The sequence below is a fragment of the Drosophila sulfurigaster genome, chromosome 3, assembly GCF_023558435.1.
Source record: "Drosophila sulfurigaster albostrigata strain 15112-1811.04 chromosome 3, ASM2355843v2, whole genome shotgun sequence".
NCBI lineage: Eukaryota > Metazoa > Arthropoda > Insecta > Diptera > Drosophilidae > Drosophila > Drosophila sulfurigaster.
This window is the reverse complement of record NC_084883.1, coordinates 43,618,715-43,633,087: the sequence shown is the minus strand read 5'-3', so window position 1 is coordinate 43,633,087 and position 14,373 is coordinate 43,618,715. Positions and strand designations below refer to the sequence as shown.

General features: G+C 36.6%; 1 protein-coding gene across 7 annotated transcripts; it reads left to right on the top strand.

The window, feature by feature from the left end:
* The first annotated feature begins 260 nt into the window (after positions 1-260).
* On the top strand, positions 261-13,458 carry LOC133840455 (ribose-phosphate pyrophosphokinase 2). Of its 7 annotated transcripts, none has more exons than XM_062272296.1 (9): positions 261-389; positions 2,500-2,725; positions 7,011-7,194; positions 7,899-7,967; positions 10,493-10,591; positions 12,195-12,319; positions 12,383-12,581; positions 12,645-12,779; positions 12,936-13,458. In XM_062272296.1, the coding sequence occupies exons 2-9, from the start codon at positions 2,508-2,510 to the stop codon at positions 13,026-13,028; spliced, it is 1,122 nt and encodes a 373-aa protein (XP_062128280.1). In that variant the 5' UTR covers positions 261-389; positions 2,500-2,507; the 3' UTR covers positions 13,029-13,458. The 7 variants fall into 7 exon arrangements, with proteins under 7 accessions (XP_062128280.1, XP_062128283.1, XP_062128279.1 ...); XM_062272299.1 differs by having other exon boundaries at positions 322-389; positions 2,515-2,725; XM_062272295.1 differs by lacking the exons at positions 261-389; positions 7,899-7,967 and adding exons at positions 1,523-1,574; positions 9,704-9,727.
* The last annotated feature ends 915 nt before the right edge of the window (positions 13,459-14,373 follow it).

Sequence of the window (14,373 nt, the reverse complement as noted above, 5' to 3'; positions counted from 1 at the left end):
TCATAGTCGTTATCAGGAAGTCAAGAAGCATTTGTTGCTTTTCAGGCGACTTCTTTAACAGTTTGTGTTTATTTGTACGCTTCGTTTGTGTTTACTGGGCACGTGTTTCATTTGTTTTCTTTCCACAGACGTTCGTCGGAGCTCCCCAGCTCCAAGCGCAGCAATGTCTTCTTGCCGGCAAGCCAAACCCGCTTGCTCTTTCACTCTCTCACACACAGATACACGCAACGCACACATACACACAGAGCACTCTCGCTTCATGTTTCTTTTGTGTGTTCTCTTTGTTGGCAGTTCAACTCCATGACTTTGCTGCGTATGAAATCATTCAGCTTTTGCATTTTCATTGAAGCGGCTGCATTGGGAAGTGTGTGAAATAAATAAAAATTCGAGTGAGTAAATCTAATTAATAAATGTTACTGTAAACGATCAATTTACTTTTGTATTCAATTTGTGAACAAAAACAATTGCAAAAACTGCCCGTACTTCAAGTAAGTTGCTTATTAAATTGCCCAAAAAACGTGTTGCGCTGTGTGTATGTGTGTGTGCGATTGAGTGTCTATGTGTATGTTTGTGAGTTTCTTATTGTGGGGCACAAAAAACGTGCGCTGTCAGCATACTGGAAGCCGACACGTGGTTGCTCGCCCCCAGCTCCTTTTTTTGATATTTTGTTGTTTTTTAAATGCAACGACGCCATTTGCATTTGCGTCAATATATGCACATACAAACACACAAACACTCACATGCACACACTCACACAAGTAAACAGAGAGTACGTCAGCATCCGTAGGATTTTTCTTTTGTGTTTTCAGCATAAGTCTTTAGCTTTAGTTCATTTAAATATAGACACGCAAACAATTTGGCGAATCTCATGCGTTGACATTTCGTTGTTTCAAGTACAGTTGAGCAACAACAATGCCGACGACGAGCCCCCTTGGCAGGCGCCATTACCTTAGGCCAGCCTAACTAAATTAGCCATGCGAATTATAAAAACAAAAAAAACTTTTAGGTATGCAGCCCTCGTAAATGCAGCAAATCAGCTGTGCCATAAAAGAAAGCGAAAGAACGTGCGCAAGAGTGAGAAAGAGAATAACTGTGTGTGTGAGAATCGTGGAAAAGCTCTTCTGGCTTCTATCATCTATGTACGCTTGTGTGCGTGTTTGTGTATGATGCATACGCATACGCCATGTACGCGCTCAGTTTCAATTGCTCAGTCGCTGCTGTCGACAGCGCTGCGCTCGTCTCTGTTGTTCTCATTGTCTAATCAACTGTCATACTAGAAGGCACTCTAATAAATAAATATATTTATACACATTCATGCACATGAAAGAAACGCAATAATATTTGTACTATATAGAGACATTGTGTACGCTCTTTTTGCTTTTGCTCGTTTGCGCTCAATAAATTGTTTGGCCCGGCTGCCTGTCGGTGGCACAACAAAAAACTTAGTTACTCAGTCGTGTATTACCGTTAGCACCTGACGCGCGTCGTGCAAAAAAAGCAGCATTTGAAAAAAAGTGGATAAGTTATAAATATTATTATGCCCGATACGAAATGTACAGAGCTCGACCAAAATGGTGCGTATCCCGAAAATTTTGTTTTAATTTTGCAACCTTGTGCATTGTCAAGGCTTTATGGTCATTTGCTGACCTTAAGAAATCAAGAAATACCCTCTTTCCCATACCAGACAAACAGCTGTTCGGTTTGTGTCGTGTTTAAAAGCTTTTTGTTTTGTTTTTTTTCTTTTTGGCACGCGCCTGTTTGCATGCAGGCATATTTTATAGCTGCAGTAGGCAGTGAGAGTCAAAGCCTTTATCAGGCATTGCGAGCTTTCGGCGCTCTGAGCGTATGAGTGACGAGAGCGCTTGAAGAGTGTTGCCAGACTGTCACATTGGCTAAAGGATCTATATTTAAAGATTTAAACAAACAAATATTTACGCCACTTTTAGTTTTGCCAAAATTAAAGTAAACTTAAAAATAAATTGAGGATAATTGTGCATGACACGGACTTTGAGAAAAAAGAGTATCCAATAGCATTCGACTTTATATGGTCGCTCTCACTCACACAGGTTGCGACAGCCAGCAATACGTCAAAAAATCACATGTCTGCTTTGGGGTGGCTTTGCTGCTGCCGCTGCTCTGCGCTCTTACTAGCTGTTGCTCTCCACGTCACTCTCTCACACACGCAGACACAAAAGCTTTTGCGCTGCCAACGACAGTTGTATGAATGAATATTTGGTGTTTGAGTGTGAGGAGAGAACGCTCTGTCTGCTGCTACGTCGCTTTCATTACATGCTCACAGACGCGGTGTACGTGTACTTTGTGCTCTCTTACAGATGCGCTCGCTCTCTCGCTCTTTCTTACGCTATCCCCCCAAAAAAAGAAACATATACATATGCATACACGTAGGCCACAGAGAGTGAGCGAGAATTGGCGGCAGCGGCGACGGCGACGTCGCTGCTTTTGCAAAAAAATTTTTATAATAAAAACTTGTACTCGTAGATTGTGTGATGCCAGTACGTTCTGCTAATCCGATACGCGCTAGAAGTTTGATCCGAGACAATTTGGAGAAACAGGCTGGTTGTCTAAATCTAATACACTCCAGAATGCCAAACATTAAAGTGTTTTCGGGCACCTCGCATCCGGATCTGGCGCAGCGTATCGTCGATCGACTTGGCATCGACCTCGGCAAGGTGGTCACCAAGAAATTCAGCAATTTGGAAACATGGTAAGTGCCCAGCACACATACACATACATACACAAAAGAACAAGACGAATAAACGGTGCTAAGTGAAAATAATGTGTGAAAATGCTCAAAGACGAAAGAAATTGTTGTATAAATAAACAAATGAAAATGCCAGTGCGAAGTGCGTGTCCAGGAGACTTTTGGTCCTTGACATTCGCTGAAGGTTGACAGTGTTGTTTGTGGACAAGAAATTGTGCCAAAAAAACGTTGATTGTGTCTATGCATTTCTTTAAAACATTTTCCGTTTTTTTTTTATATATTTTTATTGATTTAACAAGTGGACTGTACACCGTAGTCATTGGTCTCGGTCGCCGTGTGCTTGCCTTGTGTATGTGTGTGTACTACACGCACGTACACACACACAGTTGCACTCTGACACATGGACACAGGCGCACACACACAGTGAAAGACACAAAGACAAACGCGTTCTGGCAATGTCGCGTGCAATTTGACTTCGAACAGTAAAAAAATAAAAACATTAAACCCCAAAAATTGAAGAAAAAAAAAACAATAAGTAAAAGGAGGTCCCACATCAAAACATAAATTTAGTATCAATTTTAATTAAATTAGTCCCATGTGCTTTTTCTTCGCCAATCGCGACTTTGCCGTCTAGCTTCGGCTTGCTTCACACAGACGCACACACACATGCATACGTCTGAACTCGCACACGCACACAGTCATAGGGCAAGTCAGCTGCTGCTACAACAACAACAATAATAATAATAAAGTGTCTCTAGGCTGGCGCCTTATCAGCAGCCAGCGCAACGAACACACACTCACAAGCAGTAGTATAAAATGCCAACACACACACTCACACACACACAAGCTGAGGCGAAACGAAACGAAAATTTTAATAAAATGAAATAAACGTGGAAAAATATACAAAGGAAATTAGCAAACAATTAGAGTGTAAGGCAAAATAGCAAAAGCTGGCTAAAGAACTGAGGCAATGGAAACGGCAACGGCAACTAAATTAGAGGTTATAATATAAATAATGCGCGCTAAGCTTTTTGACATGATACGCGTATGAGTATTGCATACATACACACCTCTTGCATTTGTGTGTGTGTGTGAGTGTGTGTATATTATGCTCTCACTCACGCATGCTCACGCACACAGGCACATACGAAAGGTAAACTCCAGACGCAGCAGACACCAGCAAAAGTAAACCACAACAACACGTCGCTGTCACGTTTTTAAGCAAAGAGAGCGAGTGACTGAGTGAGTGAGTGAATGTGTGAGAGAGCGAACACGAAATGAGAGCACGCGACTCGATTTCGACGTCAACGTCAACGACGCCCCCACATGTTTCATATGGCTGCGTTGCGCTCACGCGTTTTTATCGCTCTTTTGCTCTCTCTCTCTGCAGACGAATCAAAACCCGACCCCCACGTGTGTGCAAAAGGCAGACACAACAACACAGTGGTTGTGATTGCTGTCGCTGACGCTGTTGTTGTTGTTGGCTGCGCACTTGTCGGCTTGTTGTGGCTCTTTCTAGTATGTGCTCGTGAGAGCCTGAGCAACAGTGTAACGAATATGTTGACAGTTAGGTTAGTTGTTGTTGTTGTTGTTGTTATTGCTGTTTCCCTTGCACTTTGACTTGATTGGAGCGCTAGCACATTGTTATTGTTGTCAACTAGAACAGCATGGTTCAGGCTATTAACAAGATTCGTTACGAAGGGCGCACCGATGACGTCATTAGCATTCATATCCAACAAATATTTCTGTCCCATTATGAATAAGCGCACGTTCGCAGCTTCACTATTCATTTAATAATGTAATGAAAATGAATAATAAAAATGAATAATAAAATGAATGTATTACCAAAAAGCAGACCACAGATGACCTTGCGAAAGGCAACCGCCAATGCAACTTGTGTCAATAATGTAACCCACAAAACCCAATGACCATCAATATAAAAGGTCGCAACACGCAACAAAACCAACCCACAACACATCATCAACAAGCAAATATTTTGTAATTGAAAAGTTTGATCGATAAGGAATTTGCGTGCTCATGCAAAGAGAGAATGAGGGAAAGAGAGAGACAGAGAGAGAGAGATGAAGAGATTGAGAGAGAGCGGGAGGTCAAGGGGAGGCAGTGGAATTGGGAGCAAGGGCTAAGCTGATAAGCAAAGTAAGACGCAAGCGATTAAGATGCCAAGATATGGCATTTAAAACAAGCCACTAAACGTCGATTTATATGACTGATAGTGCCAAAAACTCTAGAAGAGATTACGCTATCTATACACGTGTGTAAACTTGTCAGTTGTCTGGCAGAGAAACAGCTAGTTAAAAATACATGCACAAAGAATAGATGAGGCAAAAACCAAAAAAATCAAAAAACAACAAAAGACGAAACCAGCTGCTTTGAGGCAACGGTCTACCGGCAACTAACACAACATTGTGACAGCTGAGGAGAGTGTGGAGAGTGCTTGGCCCGCAGCCAATTTGTGATCCCGAAAGAGTCAAAGCAACCCTTCCCCCCTCAATCCAACCCCAAACTGCTTGGCATTTGAGCAATGTCAGCGGCGAAAGTGTTTTCGAACAAAAAAACAAAAAAGAAATGCATTCATTTCATGCATCGTCAACTGCAACTGCAACTGCTGCTAGCAAAAGTCATTGCAAAAAGTATTTTCTTGCATTTATTACCCCCAAACACACAAAACGAAAAAAATCGAAGCCAAACAATGCGGCGTATGCGTAATATTTTGTATAGCACACAGCGCCATAAAAAAGCAAAAAAAAAACAACAAAAAAAACAGCTGATTGCTGCTCGCGTTGACGTTCACATTTTGTGATGATTGCGATTAGTTTTGCTCGTTGGCGCTAATGTCTGTTGGGCAGCAAAAAACAATTAATATTCTGTGCAGCACGACATCACGACTGAAAATGTCCAAAATTTATCAATCGATAGGGCGCTACGTACGTTCGATACGTTCTGAATACTACGTTTTAGTCGTTAGTCCCCGTAATTCAATTAACCTTCACTGGCAATGACCAAATGTGTGCGTGTGTGTGTGTGTGTGTGAGTTAGAGTGCTTCGTTTGTGTGTGTTTTGTAACAAAAGAGAAGAAAATCCAAACGTAAACACAACAATAAAGCGTCCATTTCTTTCAGACTTTTCCCCAGCAACACAGCAAAAGTTTGCTATGATATATGATATGCCGCAATGACAGTCTATTATGATGGATATTATTGAAATTCAGCCAAACATTTTTGTTGTATATTTATGTTTAGCTAGTCTGATACGATGGACACTTTATTTATATCAAAAACTCAAATCTCGAGTGTGTCGAGTCGAGTTGCTATTATCGTATTTTGAGGGTGGGAAACCACAGAAAAAAGGAAGTTGCTATTATAAAGTCTAACAATCCAATAAAATAGAATTCCATAAAACGCACACGTCATAAAATTTTATGAACTGAAACTGAGTCAATTGTGATATATCTGTGATTTTTGATCTTGGTTTTTTATTATGCAATAATAATGTCTATGAAAAATCATTACCAAGCAGAAATTCTATATTTTTATATAAAGAAATACACTTTTTTCAAGCTGTAGCTATGAAGGCAAGCAGTAATCTAATCAGCCTCAGCTCAATTCAATGACTTTGCAAATGCTCTAAGACGCATCTGTAACAACTTTCATACACATCAGCTCAATAGAAGTCGAGTTCGAAGAGAACATACTGATGGGCAAGGCTATATCGATTGAGTTACCAACGCTGTACAAGAATAATTACGTTTTATGAGGTCAAGAACGCCCCCAACTTTCAATAACGAGAACAAAACTGAGCGACAGTCAGTTGGAAATGCAAAAGGGTATTTAATGACGCATATGGGAGGCATAAAATGAAAGAAAGAAGCACGAGACGCCTTTCATCGCACTCTCTGCACACACACGCCCTCTATGGGGCGCACTTGCAAGCGTCAGCAGAAATTCAATGCAAGGATAGCTTAAGTGCGAGTTGACTGAGTATGTGTGTGAGTGTGTGTGTGTGTGTGTGTGTGAGTTTGGGTGTAATATGAGGGCCAATATTTGTCTCTAGGCATGTTTACACAAGTTCCAAGTAAATATGTGTGTAAGAATATCTCGTATGAGTTTCTAGGTAAAGCAAGACTACGACTCTACAATATATACATATATATGTATGTATGTATATTGATTTGTGTTCACATATCGTATCTTATCGTATCATATATACTCTATATGTAATGGCATAACGTTTTGAAAATTGTGCAATAAACAAATTTATCCAATTTCAGCGTCGAAATCGGCGAATCGGTGCGCGGCGAAGATGTTTACATCGTGCAGTCCGGTTCCGGCGAGATCAATGATAATTTAATGGAGCTGCTGATCATGATAAATGCATGCAAAATCGCATCAGCCTCTCGTGTTACAGCTGTGATTCCTTGCTTTCCATATGCCCGCCAAGACAAAAAAGATAAGGTAGGTTTGCCTTACATACATAATCCTGCCAACCGATCTTTGTCTCTCTCTCCCTCTCTCTCTCTCTTTGAATATTTTTTATCTCTTTGTCTCTCCTTAACCTCAAAAAACATAATGCGATATACTATACACACACAATTTGAGAATATTTCGGACAGTAGAGCATACAACTGTCCACAGTTAATAACCCCATTAAAAAAAAAAAACAAAAAACAAACAAGAATCAAAATAATTATTCTTTTCAATATCGTATTTACCATGTACATACTTTCTATATATAACCCGGTTATCTATATAATAATGTTTCTCTCTCTGTGTGTGTATGTGATTTATTTTTTTGCATTTTGAATACTTTTTTTTTGTTCATTTCAATTTGGATTACTTTTTTTTTTGTTTTTGGTTGCAAGGAAGCAAAGCTGTAAAAAGAAAATTGCAAAAATAATGTGGAGAAATTTTCTATAATAAATATAATATTGTATTTTCTAGCAAATAATATAGATGATATATATGTATGTACATAAAATCTTTGCTTTAATGAGTTGCTGCTGGTGCTACGATTTGCTCTACAACTCTCGCTCTCTCTCTCTCTCTCTCTCCAGTCTTTTTTGATTAATAACACTCTTTCTTTATAACTCTCTACATCTCTTTAACTATGTATCTATATATGTGCCAACATACGTTCTATATACCTATCTCTACTCTAGTTGCCGGGCAGTGAGGAGAAAGAGGAAAGCAAGAAACTTGCCAAGAAAAACTACGATTGGAAATTTAGGGTATTTACTTTCTTCATAGCTCCAAACTTAAACTCTCAACTCACATTTCATATAAATGGACTTAATTTTCAACTTGTTTTGTTTTTTCTTTAAAAAAAAGTTAAAGGGCAATTTCTCAACTCATTTAACTCATCCAAAAGAATTACAAATTCCAATAAAAAACAACTTGCAAACTTCCCTCAAATCTCAAATCTCTGGTCTCTGGGTTCTCTCTCTCTCAAAACGTTGGTAAAAACTTCCAATTCGGCAATTATTCAAAATTTACAATAATACGAAAATTATACGCTTCTAATGTATCAGTTTTTTTTGTCTTTTTATGTTGCATGTTAAACTAACTACAGAATACGATTGTGAAAATCTAAACAAATGCAATGAGAAGATGCGCAAATTATGAAAATTTCACTACATTGTAAACAAAATTTTTGACAATTTTCAATCGACTAATTGGTTATTCAAAATGCAATTTTAAATATAATTTTTGTTTCTTTGCTGTCGGCGGCGCTTCATTGCAACAACAACAAAAAAAGAAAATAAAAAAATTATATTAAATAATAAATATTTATATTAACACCGTAGACTATACATATAATATTTAAAAATTATTCAACTATTATTAATTTTTGGTATTTCATATGGCGGTCTGCTCGTAATCGTTTCTTGTCTTGTGTTGTTCGTCTACTTCATATAAACTGTGCTTAGTATATATTCCTATATTTAAATATATATACCCTTGCACGTTTTAGAACTCATAAATCATATAGAATTGGTTTAAAAAGAATGAATTGCTTTGACTATTCTATTTCAACTCGAAATCCTTTGAATGGTTCGATAAGCTAATGTGCCTATTCTATTTGAACTCGAAATCCTTTGAATATATTTTGCTGAAAGTCTTTATACATCATGATTATATAGTAAATAGAATAATTGGTAAATTTAATGCTGATGTTCTATTTGAACTCGAGTGCTTTTCCAGATTTTTCCATGAAATTTAAGAACTGTTGAAATTTTTCGAATATCTACTGCAAGGGTATTAAATCTTCGGCTCTCCGAAGAACTTTCATTTATTTATTTTGCATCTTCTGGCACCTTTTATTCAAATTTTTCAACCTGCTCTCTGCAATCAAAACAATTTTTCAGTTTCCCAAAAACAAAAAGTGACTTTACCTGCTGATAACAAGAATTTCGCATAGCAACAGATCCATTGATTGTGATTTTCAGTTTTATTTACATGCAGTAATAATTGTATTTATTTTCCATTGATAACCCATTATACTATACTTAGTTGACGTCAGCTTTTGTCCTATCGAAGGGGGGTCCATTTAATATGGCACTTGAACCCGAACCCGAGGTGCACAATTGTTTTTTTGTTGCTGATTGACGATTATTGATTAATCTGTAAGAAAAGTGCATTGAGATGAACTCGAAATGCGTTTGTTTACGTCTCTCAAATTGTAAATATTTTTTGTGCGATTACACTTACAGATAGCGTTTAGCATTTAAATATTATATATTTCTTTTTTTCTTGATTTGAACCTTGAGTTTATTTTAATACCTTGTTCTATTTTTTCCCGCAAATCCCATTAACAAATATCATCCCTTCAATTCCTACCAGCTTTTGGTTTGATTTGATTAATCTACAAAACAAAAAAGTGAAACATTCTCTCAACTTTTCGTTTCTTCTTTTTCTTTTCATTTATTTATAAAAAAAACAAATACTATACTTAAAATGTGCTTAGGAGTTTTCAGCCAGACAATATACTGTGAGTAGTTGCGTCCAACTTTGTCGGGTCTATAAAGCCTTGTAAATTTTTAAATAGCTTTGGGCAAAATTGTGTTTAAATAAAAAAACAATCGAAATAAATGCTTACAATTTGCTCTTTTAATTTATTATCTTTTTAACTGAAGAATTGCAGTTACTTTAATATGTTTGTTTTGATTCAGTTCCACGTAATCGCATGAAAGTTATCGAAATTTGGCGACAAGGAATCGGCGCGATCAACAAAATTATCATAATTTTCTTTTGCACACTTTTGTTTTTGTTGTTGTTCTAACCGCGCTCTCTTCCCCCCTTTTGTGTATCTTTTGATTAACTCGAGCGCACTCTCATTGGTCGTTTACACTCAAGCACACTCTCTTTTGTTCTCTCTCTTTCTCTCGCTCGCTCTGAAGCTCTCTCCAATCTTATTCTCTCCGTCTGTCTATCTCTCTCTCTCTCTCTCGCACACTATTTGCAGTGATATTCATAGTGCACACAATTGTCGTTGTCGTTGTTATTATTGTTGTTGTTGTCCTTTGTGTTTGTGTCGCAAAAAAAAGAAAATGAAAAATTCCGTGTCTATGTTTACCCATTTGGAACGTATACGTAATATTTAAATGTTATATTTTAATTACAATTTATTTTTATTTCCACCATGGCCTAAAATCTCATAAAATAAATAATGTTAAGATCGCACAGGGCAAAATTACTAACTACGCTAATGTTCCATTATAATTTTCTCCTTTTTTCCTTGCTGGCCCATGCACAGAGCCGTGCGCCCATCTCGGCGAAATTGGTCGCTAACATGCTATCAGTTGCCGGTGCGGATCACATCATAACCATGGATCTACATGCCTCACAGATTCAGGTAAGCTTGAATTAAGAGAATATAACAAGTAATAAGGTTGCATTCGAGTGAGCTCGACATTGAGATACAGGGTATCAAAGTACTGAAAAAATAGTAAAACATACCAAAAGATATTGCTATATTTGGTATTTATATATACTACTGCACTCAAAATAAAGTGCAAAATATACTAAAATCTATATCTCGTATTCCGAATATATACACCGATTGCTATATTTAGAATTTGGATATTCTATTAAACCTAAAATATACTATAACCTACAAAATATACCAAAAGTTATATTTCGCATACATAATATATATACCGAGTTCTATATTTGGTATTTGGATATACTATTACCCTCAAAATTTGTCTAATATATTTAGTGTTTACATATATTATTACACTCAAAATATACCATAAGGTACAAAATATACCAAAAGCTATATTTCCCGTACTGAATTTATATACCGACTGCACAATTTGGTATTTATCTATACTTCTACACTCAAAATATACCATAAAGTACAAGACATTAGAATTCCTTGCAAAGCAATTGTCATCGGACAACTGCAATCTGTTTTTGCCACATACAATGATTTCTTAAGTTTTTTATCTGACAGATGATAACACTATACAAAACCCTCATTTGAAACCCATTAACGATAACAATTAGTTCTCTTTTGGGACACTCAAATCACAACAATTTTGTTTATTTGAAGAAGTCGATACCAAAAAGTAAAAGAAAAAGAGGAAACAATGTCTCTGTATATAAAATTTTGGGTATTTTTGATACAAGCTACTTGAGTTCTTCGGACTGTGATTCCATTGCAATAATGCGCATCGTTAACGTGGACAGATGACTCAACAATTGAGCAATGCGTTTGTCTTTATCAACGGTCACCGATTCGAGATATTTCACTTTATTCTTCAACAAGTTGATAAACTCAGCTTTTGTTTCATTGACCATCTTGAGTTCCTCGTATTTGGCCAGCGAGATTTGTTCGTGATCTGGATTGGAATCTCGCGGCGATGGAGCTTTGCGGGGAGATCGAGCATTTGATGAATTCGTTGGCAATCCATTGCGTTCCAAGTGCATCAAATGAAAGAGCAAAGCTCGTATCGCAGCCAAATCCCCAGATGCCAACTGTTCCAGCTCGGGACGCTTCAGATGCAGGCCAGTTCTTCGCAAGACCTTCAGATTGAAGGTCTCCCAATTGAGTATCTTGGCCGCCAAATTGCCATGCGATGTGTAGTTCTTCATATTGACCAATTTGAATAGAATGCTCTTAAAAAAGCTGAGCCATGTGGACCACATCGGAGAGATCGCGTCGTGTTCGATGATTCAACTCGATGCGTTTGATTTTCAACCACTCATCGAGTTCCTTTTGCTCTTCGGCATTCAGATTGCGATTGTAGGTGGACATTGCAGTTGATAATTGGGATTATATATATTTATAGTATATTTTAACGTGGTATAATTTGTTTTGTTTTAAGATTTTTGTTAGTTCAGAAGTGAAGGAATATAGTAGAAAGATTTCTTTGAGCAAGTTGTTTACTTGTTTGAAGTGCTTTAGACAGTAAACTAAAAAAGTTGCTAACTATATTGTGTTTCATTTATAGGGTTTCTTTGATATACCAGTTGATAATCTCTATGCCGAGCCAGCGGTACTCAAATGGATCAAAGAGAACATTCCCGAATGGAAAAACTCAATCATTGTGTCACCCGATGCTGGCGGTGCCAAGCGGTAAATAAAAACGAATATTTTCATTGGAATTATTTATTTAGTAAATTATATCTTTTATTATAGTGTGACTTCCATTGCGGATCGTTTGAATGTTGAGTTCGCCCTGATACACAAGGAGCGCAAGAAGGCCAACGAGGTGGCTTCCATGGTGCTTGTGGGTGATGTGAAGGATAAGATTGCCATTCTGGTCGATGATATGGCCGACACCTGTGGCACCATTGTGCATGCCGCCGATCGTCTGGTGGAAGCAGGCGCCACCAAGGTAAGTCTCCCATTAACATCTATCATTATCCATAAAGATAATTTTTGATTTTCTATTCTCTAGGTCTATGCCATACTGACGCACGGCATTTTCTCGGGCCCGGCGATTTCACGCATTAACAACGCCTGCTTTGAGGCGGTCGTTGTGACCAATACCATACCGCAGGACGGTCATATGCGGGATTGTCCCAAAATACAGGTAAGCTCCAAGATTTCTTAATTTATTGAATTTAGTGTTTGTTTAAAGTAAATACAACACATTATAGCTATATGAACGTATTCTAAAAATTTCCTAACAATCGGCTGATAAACTTCTGAGTTCAAACCATTTCTAACAACCTCTTTCATCTTTCAGTGCATTGATGTCTCGATGATGTTCGCCGAGGCTGTTAGACGGACACATAATGGCGAGAGTGTCTCGTATCTCTTCTCAAATGTTCCATACTAATTTGTTGAAATAAACACAGCTCAGCAACATTAACACCAACAATAACAACAACAACAACACCAGCAACAATTTATTAACAACAAGAACCACAAAAGTAATCTTCAAGCAGTGTTGCAAGCAAGAAAAGAAAGAAATTTGAAAGCATATATTTGCCATCATCATCGTTATATATTTTTTATTACCTATTAACTATGTAAACAATTGCAAATACGAAATCACTAATCGCCATTATTGTAATTATATTAAAAATAGCGTAAACTACACTCAACAACAACAACAAAAAACTGCACACTAAATTGCCTTCATTTTGTTAACTTTTTTGATTCTGATTTCAATTTTTCGAAACGCATTTTTAGAAAAGAAAAAAACTAACAAAATCAAAAAAAAAAAAAAGAAACACACATAAAGATTGTCAACTCTTAGAGAGACCGTTAGTTGTATAGATTATATATATATTATCAAACACACACATATGCACACACACACACACATACTCACACACAAAGAATTGTAATTTTACACTGTGCAACAACTTTTTGATGATTCTTTAAAAACTAAAAGAAAAAAATATCGTCTTCATTTGAAGGCGAAAAGCAAAAGTTTCTCTTTGCAAGTTCAAAACAAAAAACCACTAAAATTTTAGTAAAATTAAGTAAATAAGCGATAAACAAAAACAAAACACACAATTGAAAAGAAAAAACGTAGCAACTAGGCGTTTAAAACAAACAAAACAACAACAAAAAAAACAACCAAACAAAAATAAATAAAAAAAATTAAAGAAAACTGAGCTCACTTGTGGGTATTTATTTAATAGCACACTTTTATGTAAATATGGTACTGAAAGTTAAGTATGAATTCCTTAAGTTTATATTCGTTTTAAAGGTTTAATAAGAAACTTAGAAGCATTTTTAAAACTTTTGTAGATTATTTTTCTCTTTAGTAAATTATAGCTTTATATTTAAAATGATCATAATATGAATAGATCTCCCAAGTCAATATGATCTTATAAAAATTCAGTAGTCTACTATTTGCATTTACGTATTGAACTTATATCAAATTCCCAACTATACTTTTTAAAGTTATATGAAGAAATAATCAACATATTCCCAAGAACTCCGTCCTTACACATTAATTGCTAGAACACATTATTTTTAAAGCTTTTTTTACGATAGTATTTTTCAAGTCAGTACTTCATTGATTAAGAAAGTTTTCCAAATACAGTTTAGTATACTACTAAAATAAAAATTGTAGATATTGACATTATATGCACTGAAGATATGGGACTACAAAAAATATATTACTTAATTCTATGTAAGAAATAATCCTTAATCTGTACAAAAAAATC